The sequence below is a fragment of the Carassius auratus genome, chromosome 41 (assembly GCF_003368295.1).
Source record: "Carassius auratus strain Wakin chromosome 41, ASM336829v1, whole genome shotgun sequence".
Taxonomy (NCBI): domain Eukaryota; kingdom Metazoa; phylum Chordata; class Actinopteri; order Cypriniformes; family Cyprinidae; genus Carassius; species Carassius auratus.
In genome coordinates, this window is record NC_039283.1 from 13019281 (window position 1) to 13041185 (window position 21905).

Genomic DNA, 21905 nt, shown 5'->3' on the forward strand with positions numbered 1-21905 from the left:
CACCTGCATCAAGAACCTGGTAGCTCAGTACTTTAGCAACTTGCAGATGTGTTTCTCTCTCCAGGACTTCACCACCGGGTGGCAGCGGCTCAAAGTAGGAATCGCAATGGGGTGTACTATATCTCCAATACCGTTTGTAGCAGCCTTTGTGGGAACCCTCATCGGGGCAAGGCAAATGGTTGGGGGGGATCAAACTCCCAACTGTTAAGAGGTTTCCTCCACTGAGGAGTTACATGGATGATGTCACCAGCCTCCTTCAGACAGCAGCATGCACATCAAGACTGCTGAAGAGGATGGACGAATTGATATCATGGGCAAGAATGAAGATCAAGCCCTCCAAGTCCCGGAGCTTGTCCCTCAGAAGAGAAGTCAGAAATGACAATACCATCTTCGTCATTGGAGGGGAAAAAATCCCACTTATATCAGAGCAACCCATCAAAAGCCTGGTGAGGCAGTACACTGCAGACCTATGTGACAAACAGATGGGGAAAGCCGTCATGAAGTTGCTCTCTGATGGACTGGCATCGATCAAACTGGATCGATCAAAGCCAACTGCCTGGGAAGTATAAGGTCTGGTGCTACCAGTTTACACTCTACAGGAGGGTAATGTGGCCCCTGAAAATGAGTGAGATTCCCTCATCAACTGTAAGTAGGATGGATGGAAAAGCCAACTCATTCATCCGAAAGTAGTTGGGGTTGCCACGGTGCCTATCTGAAACCAGTCTCTTTGGAAAAAACATGCTGCAACTGCCACTACAGTCCATACAGTTGGGCTACATGCAAGAAAAGACCAGGTTGGTTCTCGAGCTGAGGGAGTCCACAGACGAGTCAGTGAGGAATGCAAATTTCAAGGTCCCTACCGGCCGCAAGTGGAATGCCCAAACCGAGGTCGATCTAGCTTACGGCCGGCTACAACACTGGGAGATCATGGGCAGAGTTCAGGCAGGAAGAGCAGGGCTAGGATGGGGAGAGACGCCAAGCTTTTGGTCCAAGGCCAATCGCAAGCAAAGGAAGGAGATGGTGGTAGCAGAGGTGACGAGGATGGAGGAAGATCGCTACAGAATCAAGGCCGTGTCGCAGGGTCGAAAAGGAAGCTGGAGAACCTGGGAGGGAATCATGAACCGGAACATCAGTTGGTCAGATGTGTGGAAGATCCCAAAGGCAAGTCTTAGCTTCCTCATTCGTTCAACCTACGACACGCTTCCCTGCCCTCGGAACCTCCACCAGTGGTTTGGGAATGAAGAATCTGGTGTACTCTGCAATGCCCCCAACGCAAGGAGAAGCACCAGATTAAGAGAAACAGTAAGGCCCTTCTCCCCCAACCAGGAGTGGAACATGAGGGTTGACCTGGACAGGCAGCTCCGGTTCCCCACATCTCTCCGGCCAGACATAGTGGTGTGGTCAACCAAGGCAAGATCGATACACCTCATTGAGCTTACTGTACCACTGGAGGAGGGAATTGAGGCCGCCTTCGAATGGAAGAAGGCCAGGTATTCAGAACTTGCTGCTGAGTGCCGGTGTCGTGCCGTGCAACCCAAGGAAACCTCGGCATCCGACCTCCACTGGGTAGATGGTCGTCTTCCAGCCAGCCGACCATCTACCCAGTGGAGGTCGGATGCCGAGGTTTCCTTGGGTTGTCAACCATACGCCTCTTGAGGTCAGCAGGAGTGACTGGAGGGAGGCTAAGGAGGGCAACAAAGGATCTGGCAGAGGAGGCAGAGAAAGGTAGCTTTTGGCTCTGGCTGAGGAGGAAAGATAGTTGTTGGTGGAAGAACACCTAACCCCAGACAACAGCTGCAGGGAGACCAGCGGTCTGCTGCAGGGGGTGACAAGGAGACGTCCCTGTCACTGCTCCACCACCAGGAGACGTTCCAGAATTAAAGGAGCAAAACGTTGGTGAATGGTGGTTTCTGACTGATGACCCTGCAGCTGACCCATGGGCACTGGAGGAGGTGCGAAAGGCAGCAATGCCCAGCAGGTGGTAACATCTTCCTGTGCAATTACATTGTATTTGAACTTCGCTTTTTACAGTTTCTTTATAGCATCCCTGTTGAAGAGTAATTAGCTGGTGAAGTGGATTTACTTCAGTTAATGAAAGTTATGATGTGCATTGTAATGTTTTATATATATATATATATATATATATATATATATATATATATATATATATATATATATATATATATATATATATATATGTGTGTATATATATATGTATATGTGTGTGTATATATATGTATATGTGTGTGTATATATATATGTGTATATATATATATATATATACATATATTTTACCAGTATGTTAGTTCCCTTTTAAGTTGCTAATGCAATGCTCTACCACTGAGCCACAGGAGCACATTTTAAAATAAGTGGTCCATTCATTAATTCAGACAAACTTACCTTCATGCTGTGTTTCCATCATATTCTCATCTCTTCTTATTGAATGAACAAATGATCTGACACAAATGATCTGACTCAGTTTGACACATTTTAAATTTTTTATATGCATCTTGACATTTCCATCCTTCATTTTTTTTTCAGTGATATCCCAAAATTCCCATGAATATAGGTGGATGGAAACATAGGTAATGACTCCCCAGCCTGGAGACTTTGGCTGGTCAAGCCAAGTTCACACTACACGACTTTAAACATCGGCAGATCACTGTGCTGTTCAGACTACATGACTTGCTGTCTGTCTTGAAGTTGTTGTGGTTTTCACGCTACATAACACTATGTAAATGATCCACAACAGGGGGGTCACACACTACATGAGCTGACAACAACTGTCAACCAACTACTTTACATGGTCCCCAAAACACTTTTTATAAAAAAAAAAAAAAAAAAAAAAGCTAGATTTTGTACTCAAAACAACAATTGAAACAATAGTTGTTTATTTGAAACTGGATCCAGGAAGAAATCAGTGCTTCAAGCTGTTTGTGTGATAATCCATTGTTTACACCTTTTCAGTTGTCCAAATTTTTCTTAAAGTCATAAGACCTCCGTTTGTCTTCAGAACACAGTTTAAGATATTTTAGATTTAGTCCGAGAGCTCTCAGTCCCTCCAATGAAGCTGTGTGTACGTATACTGGTATACTGTCCATGTCCAGAAAGGTAAGAAAAAAATAATCAAAGTAGTCAATGTGACATCAGAGGGTCAGTTAGAATTTTTTGAAGCATCGAAAATACATTTTGGTCCAAAAAAAAAGCAAAAAACTATGACTTTATTAAGCATTGTCTTCTCTTCCGTCTCTGTTGTGAGCGCGTTCAAAACAAAGCAGTTTGTGATATCCGGTCCGGTTTGCGAACTAATCATTCGATGTAACCGGATTTTTTTGAACCAGTTCACCAAATCGAACTGAATCATTTTAAATGGTTCGCGTCTCCAATAAGCATTAATCCACAAATTACTTAAGCTGTAGCTGACACTCCCTCTGAGTTTAAACAAACCAATATCCCAGAGTAATTCAGGTACTCAAACAGTACACTGACTGAACTGCTGTGAAGAGAGAACTGAAGATGAACACCGAGCCGGACATGGACCGTATACCATGCACACCGTTTCATTTGAGGGGCTGAGAGCTAAATCTAAAATAACTTAAAATGTGTTCTGAAGATCAAGGTCTCATGGGTTTGGAATGACATGAGGGTGATTTATTAATGACATAATTTTAATTTTTGGGTGACCTATCCCTTTAAAGCCATGTTGTTGCTGCTGTTAATTTTCTGCTGACCTTAATCACTGCCATGCTCCATCAGTTCCTGTATCTGGTCGCGACACCTGACACAACGTGATGTCAAGTCAGCCAACCGGTCCAGATATTTAACATTCTGGATATTTGTTTGGCGTCTATTCACACATAAAGATTGTCGAGCACTGATCACCCGCCGATGTTCCTCCGATGACAGTAGGCGAGTTCATTTATTTGCAATTCAGGCTTAAATCAGGCTTAAAGTTCTGTTGTGTGAACTTGGCTTCAGGTAACGGAGATGCACTGGATGGTGCTGCCTGCTTGGCATGGTCATAATGAGAGTGCGTATGCGTGTATGCATGTTGACGGATGAGAAATGTGCTCTGTTTAGTTGTGGGTAATTTCTAGTCCATCTAGTCAGGGCAGTATACACTCTCCCCTCGACCGCGGTGAGATGATCCCTAAAGCATCTAACTCAGGCCTCAGTGGAAATAGACTACCTGTGTACATTTGAAAAAATCACCTATAACGGAGCGTATTTGTCATGTGGAATTTAAATTTGAATTGAGAAACCTTAGGCTGGTGGATTTTATGCCTTTTTGACAAGGCTTGTGCTACAAGAAATAAAGCACACAACCCCCCATCCCCCCCCCCACCTCTTGCACCCTGTAGCAGCTGTCAGTCATTTCCCCTGCTCTAGCGAGTGCCAGCTCTAGTTCATTACCTAAAGCCTTCACGAAGCCAGACCACCAGACTCCAGCACAAAGACATACGATTGGCCCAGGGACTCTGGAGTAGCTGCTGTTATTTGTGTTGCGTCAGAATATATGAGAGTTCTTTCTACTTTTTGCCTCCAAGATATAGTATGTGTATTAATGCATCTCTTCCATGGACTAAGCTGAACTTGTTTTTAACTTAGAGATGGGGGTCTAGGAACTACATTACAGTGAAGGCGTTTATATTGCATAGCAGCAGTGCACAGTGTAACTGCGCCTGTAAGATATGCCCAACCTCTCCATTTGCTATTTTCCTCACTCAACTCTGCATGCTTGCCGTTTGTTGAATGCTGTTAAATGTTTAATTTCTACCAGATACGGTTGCAGTGAGACCCGCTCAAGGACAGGGCTCCAAATACATAAAAACACAGCCAGCGTTCGTTGTCTGCGAGCGAGATTCGCTGTGGTGTGAAATTTAAGGAAATTATTTCACTCAAGTAGGAAGGTGTTGTGGGACTATTAGATCATGATGTAATTGCGTGAAATTTGTAAAGGTCTGTGTGTCCCACTTACAAATTAATTTATGAACGCATGTATTAGTGTAATGCTTAATGCTACAGCCTCTAATTTAGATTCAATAAAACGTGCACGTTTTTAAGAGTACGATTGGGTTTAAAGACTGCATGAATTGCTTCTAGGAGCCCAATATACTTTACTTATGTAATCTGATGTTTATGGGGCTTGCTTTTAGCCATGGGGAATTGTTTGGATCTTGAAAAGTGGGTGTTGCATAATAGAATAGTGGAGGTGGATCCAGGGAAATAGTTAAAAACTAGGAAGTCCTGGTAACGTCAACCAAAATAGTTTTTGAGGTGGAGGAAGTTTATTACATTTTGATTTAAACATAACAAAGTTGGTTAGATTATTAGAAGAAAATACTATTTCCGTCTTCCTGCACTTAAAGAAAATACCATTTCAGTCTCTCTGCTTTTAAATTTCATGTTTCATTCAACATTACTTCCCATTATTTTGTAATTATTTGTGAACTTTATTAGCAATTTATTGAAAGTATTTTCTTAGCAGAAATTCAAACGCATATTTTGTTTTCAGTGTAATGAATGTTAATTTCATCATAAAAATATCCGTCATTTGTATCTGTTTGTTATTTAATGGACCTGAGTTAACATGAACTAATAATGAACAGTTGTTAAGAAAGATGTAAATGAAATGTCCAGATGTATGATTAATTTACTAACTTAACTGAGTTTATAGTATTCTCTCTCTCTCTCTCTCTCTCTCTCTTCTTGTTTCTCAGGAGGAGTTGGTGGTGAACCACATGGCTGCCAAAACCATAGAGAATGTGTGCAGCCGTGAGTCTCAATACGCCCAGGGATTCATCACTGCAGAGGTGGGACCTGCACTTTGGTATCTGTTCACACACTCCACAGTGGATGCACTCAGGGTCAGCGCTATATCTGTGAGTATTAAACACGCATGTTAAAACTCATCATTTTAACAGGGTGTTTCAACGCAAAGTTCAGTTGTGCATACTGTTCAATTCAGTTTCCATTCAGGGAGTTGGTTACAGAAGTTGCAGTGCAAGGCAAAGCAAAGCAAGTTTATTTTTAAAGCACATTTCATGCACAATGGTAATTCAAAGTGATTTAAATAAAAGGAATTAAAATAAACATACAAATAATCACAACAATAATAATAAGAATTCAAATTACATTTAAAATGGTTTAGAAATGTATTTAAAAAGAATTTAGACAGTTAAGAATAGAAAATGATGATGCATAAAATACAGCACATTAAATTTTGACATGGCACAGTCCCAATTCAGTAAAAGCATAAGTAAACATGTGTTTTGAGTCTGGATTTAAATATGGCTGCTGATTTAGCACATCTGATCTCTACTGGAAGCCGGTTCCAACTGCGGGTGGCAACTAAAAGCGGACTTCCATTGTTTTGAGTGAACCCTTAGTTTTTTTTTAACTAAATCAATCCTTATGATCTGAGTCAGTGGTTCCCAACCTTTTTCCTTGGGGCCCCCCCATGTACATATTTAACAATCTGTGCCCCCCCCCCCCCCTAAAAAAAAATATATATATATATATATATATATATATATATATATATATATATATATATATATATATACTAGTGCTGGAAAAAAATTAATCGCATCCAAAATAAAAGTTTGTGTTTGCATAATATATATGTGTGTACTGTGTATAATTATTTTGTATATATAAATACACAAATATGCATGTATATATTTCATATTTTTATTTATATATAAATTATTTATATTTATATATAATATAAATTATGTATAAATGTATATACATGTAAAAAAATGTAAATGAATACATGCATATGCGTGTATTTATATACAAAATAATTATACACAGTTCACACACATATATTATGCAAACACAAACTTTTATTTTGGATGTAATTAATTTTTTTCCCAGCACTAATACATATATATATATATATATATATATATATATATATATATATATATATATATATATATATATATATATATATATATATATATATATATAGGGTGTAACGGTTCACACAATTCACGGTTCGGTTCGATACGATACACTTGTGTCACGGTACGTTTTTGATACAGCAAAAAGAAAGAAATGCCAGAGAAATTTCCTTGATTTCTTTTTTTAATATATTAAAACTAACATAATAAAGTGTGATATTTTTTACTTTGAGTAATTCTGGAACTATAATTGATTCTTCTTATGAGCATATAAAACAAAACAGCTTCTTGGAAAAAATGAAATTGTAGTAGTTATAAACCAAGGTTTATTTTATTTCAGATTAACATTTGAGGGCAGCAATTGTATTCATGTCAAAATAAAACCGACATGATGCTACTTGAAGGCATTATAGCCTACTATTCCTGCCAAACTTTCATGGTTCGGTTAGTGTTACTACAGTAAATCCGTGGTGAATGTTGCAGATCTGGACACTGGATAGTTCATTCACGGCACAATGTTTCTTCCAGTTTTCCATGCGTTGTTTGATCCGTTAATAACGGAGAAATGTGAATGTTTCTCTCTAGATCTCGCAGCGATGTTATTACTTCTGTGGAAAATTCAAATGCTTTCTTTACTGGATCTCTTATTAGCGCTGTGTAGTAACAGCGTCGCATGATCACAATCGGCTCGCGCTGCACTGGTCCAAACTGATAAACGGTCCGTCAACCACACAATAACGAGCAGTTTCGTTCCGCTTGCATTATGCTTGCCCTTTGATGTTGGGCACTGTTGTGGTCGTGTCGGCGTCTCTTACATTATGACTACATAATTACAACTTGAAATAACGAAATTGTAATTGAAATTGACATTGTTAGCATATGATTTTTTAAAAACTTTGAAAAAATATTTTTATATAAAATTATTAGTAGAACATTTTATGGATCTTTATTCACCTCAAAGCATATCCGCTCCCACACCCTCCCTGTGAACTCTGGCGCCCCCCTGAGGGGACAGTTTGGGAACCAATGATCTGATTGGTCTGTTAGGGTTAGATTCATTGAGCATTTCTGCAATGTATTGAGGTCCTAGACCACTGAGTGATTTATCAGCGAGTAATAATACTTTTAAAATCAATCCTAAATTTAAGAGGAAGTCATTGTAAAGACCTGAGTACTGTTGTGTGATATGCTCAGATTTTCTGGTTCTAGCCAGAACCCTGGCAGCAGCGTTCTGGGTGAGCTGCAGCTGTGTAATGGTTTTTTTGGAAAGGCCCGTCAGGAGTTAGTTACTATAGTCTATACCCTGCTGGTGATAAAGACATGAACAAGTTTCTCCAGGACTTGACTGGAAACAAAACATCTAATTCTTACAATATTTTTTAGATTATAGTATGCTGATTTAGTTATTGCTTTGACATGACTACTGAAACTAAGGCCTGACTTCAGAATCACACCAAGATTCCTGACTTGATCTTTAGTTGTTTGACCCCTAGAGTCAAGGTATGTATTCAGAACTTCATCTTTGTTTACAGATGCAATGATTTTAGTTTTCCTTTTGTTTAACCAAATAAATTTTGGCACATCCAACTGTTAATTTTATCAGTGCAGTGGCAGAGGGAGTCAGTGGGGCTGTAGTCATTTGGTGATAAGGCTAGGTAAATCTGGGTATCATCAATTTGGTTCTTTCTCATTATTTGACTCAGTGGAGGCATATACAGGCTGAACAAGTGTGGAACAAGAATTGATCCTTGAGGGACTCCACTTAGACTTATGATCTCATGTACTCGCATAATAACCTTCTCCCTTCTAACCTGGACCATTTGAGGACCAAGCCCAACCCAGTTTTGCAGTCTCTCTAGAAGTATGTTAATGCCGACAGTAGGGCTGTGAATCTTTGGGTAGGCTTCGACTCGATTCACGATTCATAGGTTTTCGATTCGATTCAAGAGAGATTTTTGCAAATTTAGAACGATTGAATTAAATTAGATTCAAATTAAAATTAGTTTTGATTATAATTAGTTATAGATTATAACGATAAGATTCTGCATTCTTTAAGTGCATTCACAGGATTATTTAAATGCTTCCCCTAAATTTTTTAAATGCTTAGTCAGACAGCAAATTGCACACCAGCCTTTATTGTTAGAGAACCATAGGTTAGAAGAAAAAAAGAAAAAACTTTTGTCCATTGTTAGATGCTAGTTTTATGATGCTATGGCATAGGTAGAAATGTATGTAAGCCAAGATTAAAAAAAAAAGAGCTTAAAAAATGTTTTATGTATAAGCTAACATTTTGTGACACCAGGGGTGTAGCCATCATTTCAGAAGTGACAGAAATGTCAAATACAATCATGTAGCCTATGTATTATCATAATAATTATTATTTTTATTAAAAAAAAGTTTACAAGGAATTTTCTTCTTTTGTATTACTTTTAATTTGCTGTAAGAAATCAAATACACTGCTGGACAATAATCAGTCATTTGTAAGCTGAAATTTTTTCCTAATGACAATGTTATGATTGTTTTATATACTACATTTAAATAGCAATTATTTCAATTTTCTGCACAGAATAAGGTAGAAAATTATATTTTATAGTTTCTGTACTGTAATAAATTGTCAATTAGCACTGCATCATTCATAAATTGTATTATTTGAGTTTTTTTTATTAGCGTTTCATCAGTTGATTCTGCTTTTATTCAGTTTAGCTGCAGATAAAGCCTGGCACATCTATGAGAGCAAGCTCAGTTCTCTTTCAGTGTGAAAACTTTATCTCATTTTCATAATATAAAATGCTATAGTAGCTATTTAACTTTTCCTCTCCATCAGCGAAGGATGATCCTGAAAGAAAACGCGCCCGTTGTCTGTTTGCTAAAGCAACAAACGCTACTCTCATGCATCTGATTATCAGATAAACCTCAAGCTCTTATTTCAAGGTCGTTGGTAATTCTGTGGTTATTTTAACAGGTTCCTTCGTACATTCGGTTCATCAGCATTGTTAAAACACATTTATCATTCAGTGGAACTGTGCATATTATTTAGACACTTCAATTTCTGCTCCGTCCATTAAATAAATACAGCTTTCGACTGCTCAGATAACGCCGTCGATAAGATGCAGAGAGCCATTGAAAAACTATAGAAAAGTAAAACTACTTCACTTTAGTATTACTGGCCACGAGTCCTAATTAGAGAGATCACACATAAGCTGCGTCACAGACGAACGGAGCGCGAGCACAATCCTGTGACAGTCTTGGGGCAGTAATAGTGGAGCGTGTGAAGGAGAGAAGCGATTCACGAACACTGTTTGAGGTCTCCATTAATTGGTGCTTGTAGTAATTTAATGTACATATATTTTGAAAGCACTGAATCACTAGAACTCGCAGTTCATTCAATTCTTAGCATTTTAAATCAATTACTGTCCAAGATCCGCAATTGTTATGAAAGCTGCAGTTGTTATGGATAAGAAATCCTAACTTTCAAACAAAAGTTTCTAACTTTTCAATACAAAATTAACTTACAGTATTAGTGGAGATTGTAGTAAACTCATATAGAAATTGGAAACATACATGGTAGTTGTGTCATCTAATTGTCCACATGCATTATTTATTATTACTTACGTTGATTGTTACTTGTGGCAATATTCATGAAACTTGTTTTGTTTTACAATAGCTTTGTACAAGAATGATCAACTTTTGGGCATGTGTCTTTTTAAATCTATATTTCATGATACTGTGGTTAGTTGTTTTCTTTTTTAACCTCATCTCTGCAGTGGTATCAAAGATTTATAACCTTTTGATTACACATTTATGTTCCTTTAAATAAATAAATATTTAATATTATGTAACAAAAAAGAACAGCAGTATTGAAGATTCTGTATTTAGCCCACCTCCGCCCACCTGTCTTACCTTTATCTGCCCTTCCAGGCTCTGTGTAAAATAACACGCCAATCTGTGGGAGCCTTCCAGAGTGTGATTGACAAGGTGGGATTACCCAGCATCCTCAGTTGTCTGGTGTCAGGCATCAGCCGTGTCCAGCAACACATGCTCACTATGTTCGCTGCCATGTTGGCATCAGGAGCACATTCCCACAGAATGGTACAGGACCGGGTATGTACATTATACACAAACATATGCAAAAAATAAATAAAAATAACAATAATTTTGTCATTTGCAAGTAAACATCTACTGTATATAAACATTAATAAATGGACAAGTATATATATATATATATATATAGATATATATTTGAAACCAGGATCCCAGTGTCCAGACCAAACATTCCCCAAAACGTTAATAGCAGGTTTTCTAAAGTTTTCATGTAAACCAAATGTGTACAGTCTTAATAAATAATTCTCTAATCAGTCAATGTTTAGGATGAGGTTTTGGGATTTCACGTGGCTGTATAATTTATAGTTATCAGAAATATACAAACATGTTTTTATATATTTAAATATTAATGCAGTGGTGGTTTGAAAGAAACATGCACCTTAATGATTGATGTGTTTATTTTCTCTCATGTTCTTTTTTTCTTTTCTTTTTTTTTGCATTCAGAAAACATTCACTACATTTGCTTTCACTTTAAATGAGAGTGTTAAAACTAGTTGAGAAGAATATCTGTAGGGAAACCTGAAAGGACAACTGTGCTGTGTTGCCTACAATTCAGTGGAACACAGCAATTTATAGCATGTGAAGTCTTAGTTGAGATTAAATTTGAGTTAAGTTTGGAGTAGGGGAGCATCTGTGCAATTGCCCTGAGAACATGGCGTTTTGTACTTCCTGTATAGTAGTTATCATTCATGTCTATTTATATAGTGCTTTTAACAATACAGATTGTGTCAAAGCAGTTTACAGTATTAAATAGGAAAATAGTGTGTAAATAATGCAAAATGACAATAGTAAACAGTTCATCATTGAATTCAGTGTAACTGAAACTGTAATTTCTGTTATTATTGTTACACTATCATTCAAAGGTTTTTTTTTTTTTGAAAAGTTCTTTGTTTGTCAAGGCTTTACAATAAAAACTGTCTATTTAAAATTTCATACAATACCATTTATTCATTCACTCTGTGGCCATTATTCCAGTCTTCACTCTTGCATGATCCTTCATAAATCATTCTAACATTTCTTATTATTATCAAAGTTGAGAACAGTCGTGCTGTATAATGTTTTGTTAAATAGAATGTACAAAAGAACAGCATTTATTTGAAATGCAAATCTTTTTTTTAAGATGATAAATGTCTTAACTCTCACTTTTAATCAATTTGAAGTGCCCTTTCTGAATAAAAGTGTTTGTTTCTTAAAAATCAAAAACACCTTGCTAACCACAGACGTTTGAGTAGTTGTGTATTTTTAGCTACATTCTTTACCCATACAATTCTTTCAAAAAAAGTTCCAAGTTTCAAACACTTTGTTTCTCTTAGATGTAGCCTGCAGCTTGTGAGGCAATGCAGGCCATGCTTCATGTCAAGAATGAACAAAGCATTGTATGACTCTTCTTTGCTCTTCATCTGAGGCAGTAATCAATTGGAAAATGGCCTGTAGAAATTGATTGAAATGCCACTGTACAATGCTAAATTTCTTTGACCTGTATTCATTTGCATGTAAATTTCGTATTTGACTCTGAATATTAGAGAAGAAAAAAAATATATATTTTGAGTGCCTAAAACTTACTGGAACACCTCCGGACCAATTATAAACTGCTGTGGATTTCTATGCTTAATTCCCCTTACAAATAGAAGTCCAGAACGCTGCGTGTTTATTCAAACATTGTCTAGCATAGAATTTTAATTTCAGTGAAGCGCCAAGCGACTGGGCTAATTGGGTAAGGAAGTGCCGCAATCTCGGAGTGCAGCTTGGAATACTGTTGATGTAATTATGATCCATGCCTAGAGTACAGTTGGTGCTTTTGAAATTAATTAACTCCCCTTCTCTAGCTGTAGTTAATCCTAATGTTTTGGACTGTTTTGCTTTTGACAGTCCCCCCCCCCAATTATGCTGATAAGTGAAAGTTAATCAATTCCTCCTGATTTGCTGCCCACTGAATGCTGTGGAGCTCATTAGCTTATTAACCTCTGTTTTATATCAAGTACATTTTGGGGGGCTTTTCCATCCCCTCCAGCACCTCGCTATGTAAGTGATAGGACCTGTCAAATTACTGTCAGACAATTGGGGCTTATGCCACACTAAATGTCCAGAGACCTCCCGGTATTTTTAAATGATGCATGCCCGCTAACAAGACTAATGGCTAATGGCTTGAACGCCTCTTTGCAGGACTTTGTTATGAAGATAATCCGCTCTCTGGAGAGTCCGTCTTCAGTCATTCGTGCCAAGGCCTTCCTTGTTCTACTGCAGGTCCTTATGAACAACAGAGAGATGCTTCTGCTTTGCTGTAACTCCAGGTAAACTCTATAAACAATGAAATCCCATCAACCAACTATGTAGAATACATTGACAGAGCACTCACATTATAGATCCGATGAAGTGCTTCTGTTCCTCAAAAGCACTGATAGCCAAATACACATGGAATGGTAAACAAGACACTAGCACAAAGGAATAAGAAGATATATGTTCTTTTTGTGCCCCATATCCAAGTACAAACGTCATAAACCACACTACAAACCACACAGCCACGCTACAATGCATTCTACATGAATCAGAAAGAGACCATCAGGGAGATGGAGGTATAGAAACACATGGACTTAATCAATATCATATATGTTTTATAAATGGCTGGTAGAGAGATGCATGAGAGGAAGGAAACTTCAGTGGGTCTGTTGCTCCACTGGACAATAGCTGTTTTGGCTAAAGATTTTTAAGAGTTTCAGTGACTTTTCAGTAGATTTTTACACATCATTCATAATAGTTTGAACAGCTACTTGAAAAGTTACTTCGGTACCAAGTCACTACTTTAATTTCAAAAACGTTATTACTCCAGCTTTTCCACAGTACCAGGAGTACCGAGTACCGACCCACTGACAGGCGACTCCTTTCAAACACTCCCGTATTTGTGTAAGTGTCTGGGAAGAGCGTCAAAAGTTTAAATTTACATGTTTTTGCAGCACTGAGCATTATAGCCAATCACAGATATGTTTGAGTGTGTGAATGCAGTGGCATGTAAGTCAGAATCACCAGAGTTCGTTCAGCTTGAGCTCTGCACTTTCGCGAATAGTTCCGCTATAACCAACAAAGTACAAACACAATGTAAATAAGAGATACATTTTGTGGTATAGACACATTTTTGGATTATAACGGGAGTTTTCACCCAGTAAGTGAGCTTGTGCTGTGGCTGAACTGAAAAGATATCAGCTTCATCAGTGTTTCCCATACATTGATTTATTTGTGGTAGCGCGTCACAATAATAGTAGGGCCTTTCTCACCGCAGGAACCTTTCATAGTACCAGAACTAAATGTGGAGCTACCCACTTTTTGGCATTTTCGCATTGTCAACTTATTTCGCAAGTATGGAGAACAGCGATAGATGTACGGACACTGAAGTGGAGGCACTTGTAGCAAATGTAGCACTGCCAGTTGTTGTTGGAGGTTCTTAGTCCTACTTTCCATTCTTTCAATCACTATGTATACGTCGACATTCCATGTTCATTATTGTAAAAACCGTGAGATACAACAAAAATACAGCTCCGATCACAACGTCCTCCATCTTCCTGATGTTAACGTTGTTGTTCTTTTGTTTTCGTTCTTGAATGCCACGCACAAATTACGTTGTTGTTGACCGGCTTATGTTACTTCCTAGTACACACTGTTAGTGCAAATGCAACCCTTTAAATAGTAATGGGAAATAGACACGCAAATTCATCCCAGTACTTTTAGTACTGCACATTTAGTTCTGGAACTAAAGCGGTGCAAAAGGCCCTAATGACTGCTACAAATAGATTTTCCAAAATGCTTTGACTTTAATAAGCATGAGATCAGCACGTTTCAAAGTCAAAACTTGGCATGGGTGTTTTTATATAAACATTTCTTTGTAGAGCACCGACTGTCTTTAGAAAAGTTTTGATGCAATTTTCATTTAATCTTTCCTATAATGCCTGATAAAGCAGTGTTTATGAGCACAGCACTGCTTTGTGTACTACTGTTACCGGGGAAACCGCTGTTTTCTGCTGCTCCTAAAGTGCCTCCTGCTGGCAGAGAATGAATGTGCATTTTCAATAAGCCCATTTACTGTTTTATATATAGCCTATATTTCCCCTGGGGGAAGTGCTGCCACACATAGGTTATACTTTCTGTGTATAACCTAGTGCTGGGCGGTAAACCGGTTCATACTAAAAACCTAACCGTAACCCAAGAGCTTTGACACAATTCGAACACTGAGTGACAGCGCATTGTTCGCCATAAAAATGAACATGGATTGACATGGAAACTCAGTCACATTGGTTTTTGGCTAGGTTTAAAACAAGAAAAGAGTAAAAAGAATATCAACCAGCAGAAAATGCATTGCACACCTGATTATGCATAAAAAAAATATAAAAAAAACGGTATAATTTTGGAGAAAAAAAACGTGATATAAATTTTTGGTCAAACCACCCATCGCTAGTATAACCCATTCACAATTTTAATAAGTTTTATTTTTCATAAGTACACGCTGCAAAGTTTCAGGAGTGACAACTGTATTATTAAACTGAACTGTGTGAGTTGAAAACACAAGCAACCATATACGTTTGAGTATAGTTATATAATTTGAGATTATATATTGCTCAAATAAAAGTGTAATTCAGCCAGGTGTTTTTTTTTTTTACCCAATTTTGTGCCATTTACTGCGATTGAATCTAGGAGCAATAATGCTTTTATTTTGATTTGTTTTTCATATTTTATACAAGTTAAATTTAGTTATAAGCAGTATTACAAATGGCAGCATTGTCGTTCATTATTTAACTCGTCAATATACTGTACGTTTCAGCTGTAAAGCAGCTCTACAAAAGGCAGCTGTCCCATCATCCAGCTTAAGTTCAAGCATTGTTCTCATCAGATGTTGTTAGTGGAGTTTCTGAAAGTTAAGTGTCTTTCAGACCACAAGTAAGGAAGCAAAAAGGCAACAATGGCAAGGGACCACTTAGGTGACAAAAATTTACAAAAACAAAACAAAAGAACAAGGAGAACGAACATGTTGTGATATTGATTGAGGTACCTTGAAGGGATAGTTCACTCAAAAATAAAAATAAATTAAATTAAATTTATGCATTTAGCAGACGCTTTTATCCAAAGCGACTTACAGTGCATTCAGGTTATCAATTTTTACATATCATGTGTTCCTGGGGAATCAAACCCCAACCTTGCGCTGGATAGAGCAGTACTCTACCACTTGAGCTAAGTTCTTGTTTGACAAAAATTCAAAAGATATTTTGAGGAAAATTTATATATTTTCATTAACCCTCTGGAGTCTAAGGGTATTTTGGGGGCCTGGAGAAGTTTTGTCATGCCCTGACATTATTTTATTTTTTTCAGTTTCTTATAAATATCTAAATGGGTAAAGTATAATCTCACTGTAATCAGCACAAACTGGGCTATAATAATATGTGAAATGCATGTATGTACATGATTGTGTTTTTGAGAAAAAAAAAAATGTTATGCGTGGTTGGTGAAAAACTAAAAATTTTAAAACGCTTGAATAAGGCACTAAAAAAAAATAAAAATAATAAAAAAAAACACATAAAGAACAATGGATCCTGGGATTTTTGAGAACTGGAGCTTGTAGCCTAGGATTTTTCTTTCTAAATTATGTGAAAATCATCTTGTTTACTCACTCACAGAAAACAATATATTGATTAAAATTTTCTAAGACACTTTTTGCTGGTAAAAGTCATATACGAGTAGGCGTCAACTATCATGAATATCATTGTGATTTACACCTGAGAAGACAAAGGCCCGCATTATGAGCTGCATAATGAGCCATTTAGTCAGCTGTCACTGAGAGGGAAGGGTTACAAGAAAGAATGTAACCCTTACATTCTTATTATTATCATAATTATCATTATTATTATTATTAATGTTGAAAAGAGCTGAGCTTTTTTTTCCAGGTTTTTTTAGGGGGGATAAATTTAAATAACACCTTTTTTTGTTACATTTGTTACAGTTACATTTATTTGTTACATTTATATTATTTATATCAAGCTTTTGATGATATAGTATTGCATATTGTTATTGAAACTTCATAATATTTCACTTAATTATACATTTAGTCAGGATTTATAGTTTGGAAAGTCTAACTAGTAAAACGTTTACAGGTTATGTGAAAACTAGTACAAGTATATAAATAAATATAAAGAGACTTACTCATGTTTATGATCTCTGCTGAATAGAGGACTTCATTCTTTTTTCTGAGGAAATCCATTTCTCAAATTCTCAACCACATCACATCTTTTCGGGGTTAATTATGTCTTTATCCTCTCATTGCGAAGCAAACAGTAAAATAAAAAGAACTTGAACAGTCTTGCTGCTTTTTCTTCTGTTATTGGCATATTCAAGCCGCGCGCTTCAGTTTGAATCTGAATAGCGCGTTCAGCGCGGGGGCGTGGTCACATTAGATATAATGAAGGGAGACGTGTAAAACGGACATCGCGTTGTTTTCATATGGATTACTTTATCACAGAATATGTTTAGTTTAAAAGTAGACATGTCAGGCTTTCTATAAATATCTCTCTCATGTCTCTTCGTTGAGTATTCACGGAGTTACAGTTCATTTTAATGACGTGTTTGTACATGACGATCAGCGCAAACAAAGGCTGCAGACAGCGCACCTTGTTTGTTATCTTTATTTTATAAGTGCACAAAGCTTTGTTGTTATTATGTCTGTATCCAAAAAAAAGTAGACCCTTTACAGATTCGATTGATGTATTGCTCTTATCTGTATGATTAAAACTGAAAGTGTAATTTAAGTTCTTTTCGGGGGTTATCTGGAGAAAATGACTCAAAACGCGTATCCGCGTTAATCGACTCCTTCAAACGTAATTTATAATGTTAACTTCAAATAATACTTATAGTAATTTAAAAATGTGGTAGCATTGGATCTGGACAGGAAGGATAACTCTAGGAGGGGTGTGTCGCGATTCTGCCTTCTCACATTGCGATACAGGTTCGTGGACCTGCGTTATGGCGATTTCGATTTCATATCACATATCGTTACAGCCCTAATAAATAACTGTGAATGAATGTGTGCTTAGTATTTTTAAATATGCCATACAAGCTCAAATTCAACTCTAGAAGCATTTTTCTGTTCACTGCAGATGCTGTAAAAGTGTTTAACATGATGGTGAGCATCGTAATTGTTCATCTCTCTGAAGGCATCTGATGCATCATGTCAGTGTTAGCTGGTAGAGCTTGCACTATAAATGTGTTCATTTATTTATTTATTTATTTTTGAGAATAACTAGTGAAGTACTATAAAGTAAACTGAACACTCACTGCATGTCCCCCTCCCTCCATCATATACAATCAAAGTCAACGGTTACCAAAGCAGTTTGTCATCATTCTTCCACATAGTTTATTTTGTATTTTAGAATGATATGAGGGAGAAGAAAATTTATTTATTTATTGAACTATCCCTTTTATTTATTTTAATTAAACCGAGTGAAGTTGATATTAAACATAAATTCATTAAAATGCAGTGACTAAAATGTATTTGTAAAGTAAAATACCAATAATCTAAATATTTCTTAAAGGTAAAACATTTCCCAGTTTAATGTGCAGAGACAACTATACATAAATAATAGATTTCCCTGATCTAGTTAAAACACTTAGACTCTGTGGCACAAAAAAAAAAAAAAAAAAAACAAACATCTACAATACAAATTCTGGAAAATTGGCTTCCTTAATCCAGCTCCTTTTTTGCTTTACAGCAACTTGAGCCCTAACTGTGAAACCAATGACAGAAACAGGCCGACCATTTAAAAACCGTTCCTTTTTGCAAATGTATGTCTTTCTGTGAATCTTACATAAGAAGACTGGATCTTGAAACTGATCTCACTATTCCTTTTGTATGTACATCTTCAGAATACAACTGGTCATTTTCTTTAATCATGTTTTCCTAATTCATCTATAATTAATTTGAAGCCAGTCTTGAACAGCTGAAGCTCCTAATTGGCCTCGTCACTGTCTTACAAAAACAGGATGTCTGCCTCACTAGCGCTTCCTCTGCAACAAGCCCAGGAATTAAATGTGCTCTCTCTTCTTGCTCTCTCTCTCTCTCTCCATATTCTCCATGTACTTCCAAGTCCAAGTAGTGCCACACTGACTGAGTTTGTCAGAACTGACCCTGCATTCCATCTCCCAGAGTGAGAGCGTTTCCTCGCTGTTCTCATAAACACTTCTCTAATTAGCTGTGCAGCGTCTGCTGCATGCAGGCCTGTCAAATGAGTGCTGCAGCCTGCCTTAGATGTGTCAAACCGGACACGTTTTGCCCAGCCCCTCTCTGGTCTGAGCAGACAGATAGAGTTCTCCCAGCTCCAAGATAAGGGGATGTTTTTAACTCAATGAGATGGCAACAGGGCTCAGAGGTAGTGAGAAGATGTCTCTGTTCTAGGATTGGTCCTCTGGAGGTTGCTGATGGAGGAGGGGTTGAAGCTCTACTGGAGTTTTTAATTTGAACGTTGAGATAAGAATGTTTCATTTTAGAGACTGCAGAAATGGCCTGGTAGAATATCTGCATTGTAGAAAACATAACAGTGGTGATAAATACTAACTTCTACTGCTGTTAAAAGATAATTCTAACTCCATTATACTCTAACAATGTGTTTGTGGGCTAATAGGCTAAAAGCTAATATGCTGCAGCGCGGGATGTCAGTGGGTTGCTAGAATGTTCTGGGTAATTTTAGGTTGTCACTGGTTAAACGTAAGAAAAAGTCTACTCAAGAAAACTTCTGAGATTCTAGCTCTTGCTTTAAGGTAAAGGTGAAATTGTCTATTGGTGATTGTCAAAGGTCTGTTGTCAATATTGTAGCAATGCATGAAGGTAGCCAAGTAGATTGCACCTCCCCCTTTATTAGATTGTTGTTGATCTTAACTTTTAGTTAGCTTACCACATTAACTACTATTGACATTGCCACTAATTATTGATTATTTGAAACCTTACTGGTGGCTTTTCAATGCACTGCATTGTACAAATTGCTAAATAAATAAAATAATAATTTGAACGAATGTAGGAAATATGACTAATTCAATTCAGTATGCAAACTAAAATAGCATGATAATGGTTAGCTAAACTGTTGGTTATTGTGGTTGGAAGTGTGAAAATTCTATCATTGTCAATGGAAAACTTTTCTTAGAAGTACCCCAATAACAAATTGATGTAGACAAACTAAAATGAATGAGTAGTTAGTCATCCTGAAATTGTAAGTGCAAGGTGTTCAGTAATGTTGGTATTGAGGATGAATTTAGGATGGAAATACTTTATAAGTCTTAAGGATTAATCTGTCTTCCGATTATACTGTAAGTTGTAAGTCTAAGTTGTTTATACTGTAAGCTGCTAACAGTAAATTTGTTTCTAACTTCATAGGGCCTTTCGCACCGCTTTAGTTCCAGGACTAAATGAACAGGACTAAATGAACAGTACTAAAGTAGCGATTTTGCACGAACTATTTCCCACTACCATTCGCACAGACAGTGTGTACTAGGAATTGACGTAAGCTGGTCGACAGTGATGTAATTTATGTGCCGGCATTCAACAATGTTAACAAGGAAGAATAATGTGAACAACAGGATGATGGAGGATGCTGTGATTGGAGCTGTTCTTTTGTTGTGTTTTGCGGGTTTCACCATAATGGACATGGAATGTTGACGTATACTGTACATAAAGTGATTCAACGATCTTAAAGGAGGACTAAGAATCTCCAATGACAACTTGCAGTGCTACATTTGCTACATGTGCCTGCACTTCAGCATCCGTCATTTTATCCTTTCATCCTACTTGCGAATTAAGTTGATAGAATGTTTACAGTATGTTTATATGGAGTTTTAACATTTACATTTTTGAAAAGCAGTCGAATTCCTCACAGAATCAATAACACAGATGTTATTGATTCTGTGAGGAATTCGACTGCTTTCTTCACTGTATCTCCCATCGCTGAGTATAACGGTGTCACTTGATTGAGATCAGCGCACGGCTCCAGCTCGAGCAGATAAAAGGACTGCACAGCCCGAATTAGTAGCGCAGATTTTTTCTGCTTTCAGTTTGTTTATCCAATGTAGCTTTTTTGTTTTGTTTATCCAATGGAAATTGATCATGATGAGAAGACAAGGCCTTTCTTTGACTGAATGCACATTGCGATGATGTCACGGGACGCTTCTAAGCCCAAATTTTGCAAAAAATTGTGGCAATTACGAAAATTTGCAATCCTTTGCAAAAATTACGGAGTTTGCTTGATTTTGCGATAAATTCAGCGATTGCAAACCCGCAAAGTCCTGGAGGGACCTACTTTTCATAATCTTTATACTGCTAAAACACATTTGCTTCAATCTGTTAGAACAATCATCTTACACTACCAGTTAAATATTTTTGAACAATGAGATTTTTAAAGGTTTTTAAAATGTTTTTTTTTTATATATAGAATTATTCTGCTCACCAAGACTGCATTTATTTGTCCAAATTACAGCAAAAACAGTTTAATTTTGAAATATATTTACTACTTAGAACTATAATATAATAACTTCTTTATTTTAAAATGTTACCCATCAAGGAAACCAGTGACACAAGTCGGCAGCACAACTTTTGATCAAAATGAGAAAGAAGCATTTTTTTTTTTTTTTTTTTTTTCAAAATTGTGATTTTCGTTTTTGTGCAGAATCTGTTAGTTGATATCACAAAGAAGCCTCTCCGTGTTTGAGATAGCAGTATTGGTATATTTAAAAGCGTACATTTTGAGGTTGAAATCAGCTTGTTTCTCGGAGATTCTAGCACACAGTAGGGGCGTTTCATTGTCTGTCTGTATTTCCATACTGGATGAGCCGGCTTTTGTTTCTTTTGTTATTGCCCCCGCCCTCCGAGGGAAGCAT

General features: G+C 37.1%; 1 protein-coding gene across 2 annotated transcripts in view; it reads left to right on the forward strand.

The window, feature by feature from the left end:
• LOC113060110 (serine/threonine-protein kinase ULK4) overlaps positions 1-21905 on the forward strand; it is a 213504-nt gene that overhangs the window by 42370 nt on the left and 149229 nt on the right. For both annotated transcript variants that reach the window (XM_026228945.1, XM_026228946.1), the window contains exons 20-22: positions 5721-5882; positions 10830-11012; positions 13176-13303. In XM_026228945.1, the coding sequence (XP_026084730.1) occupies positions 5721-5882; positions 10830-11012; positions 13176-13303 (473 nt within the window). The remainder of the gene's footprint in view (positions 1-5720; positions 5883-10829; positions 11013-13175; positions 13304-21905) is intronic.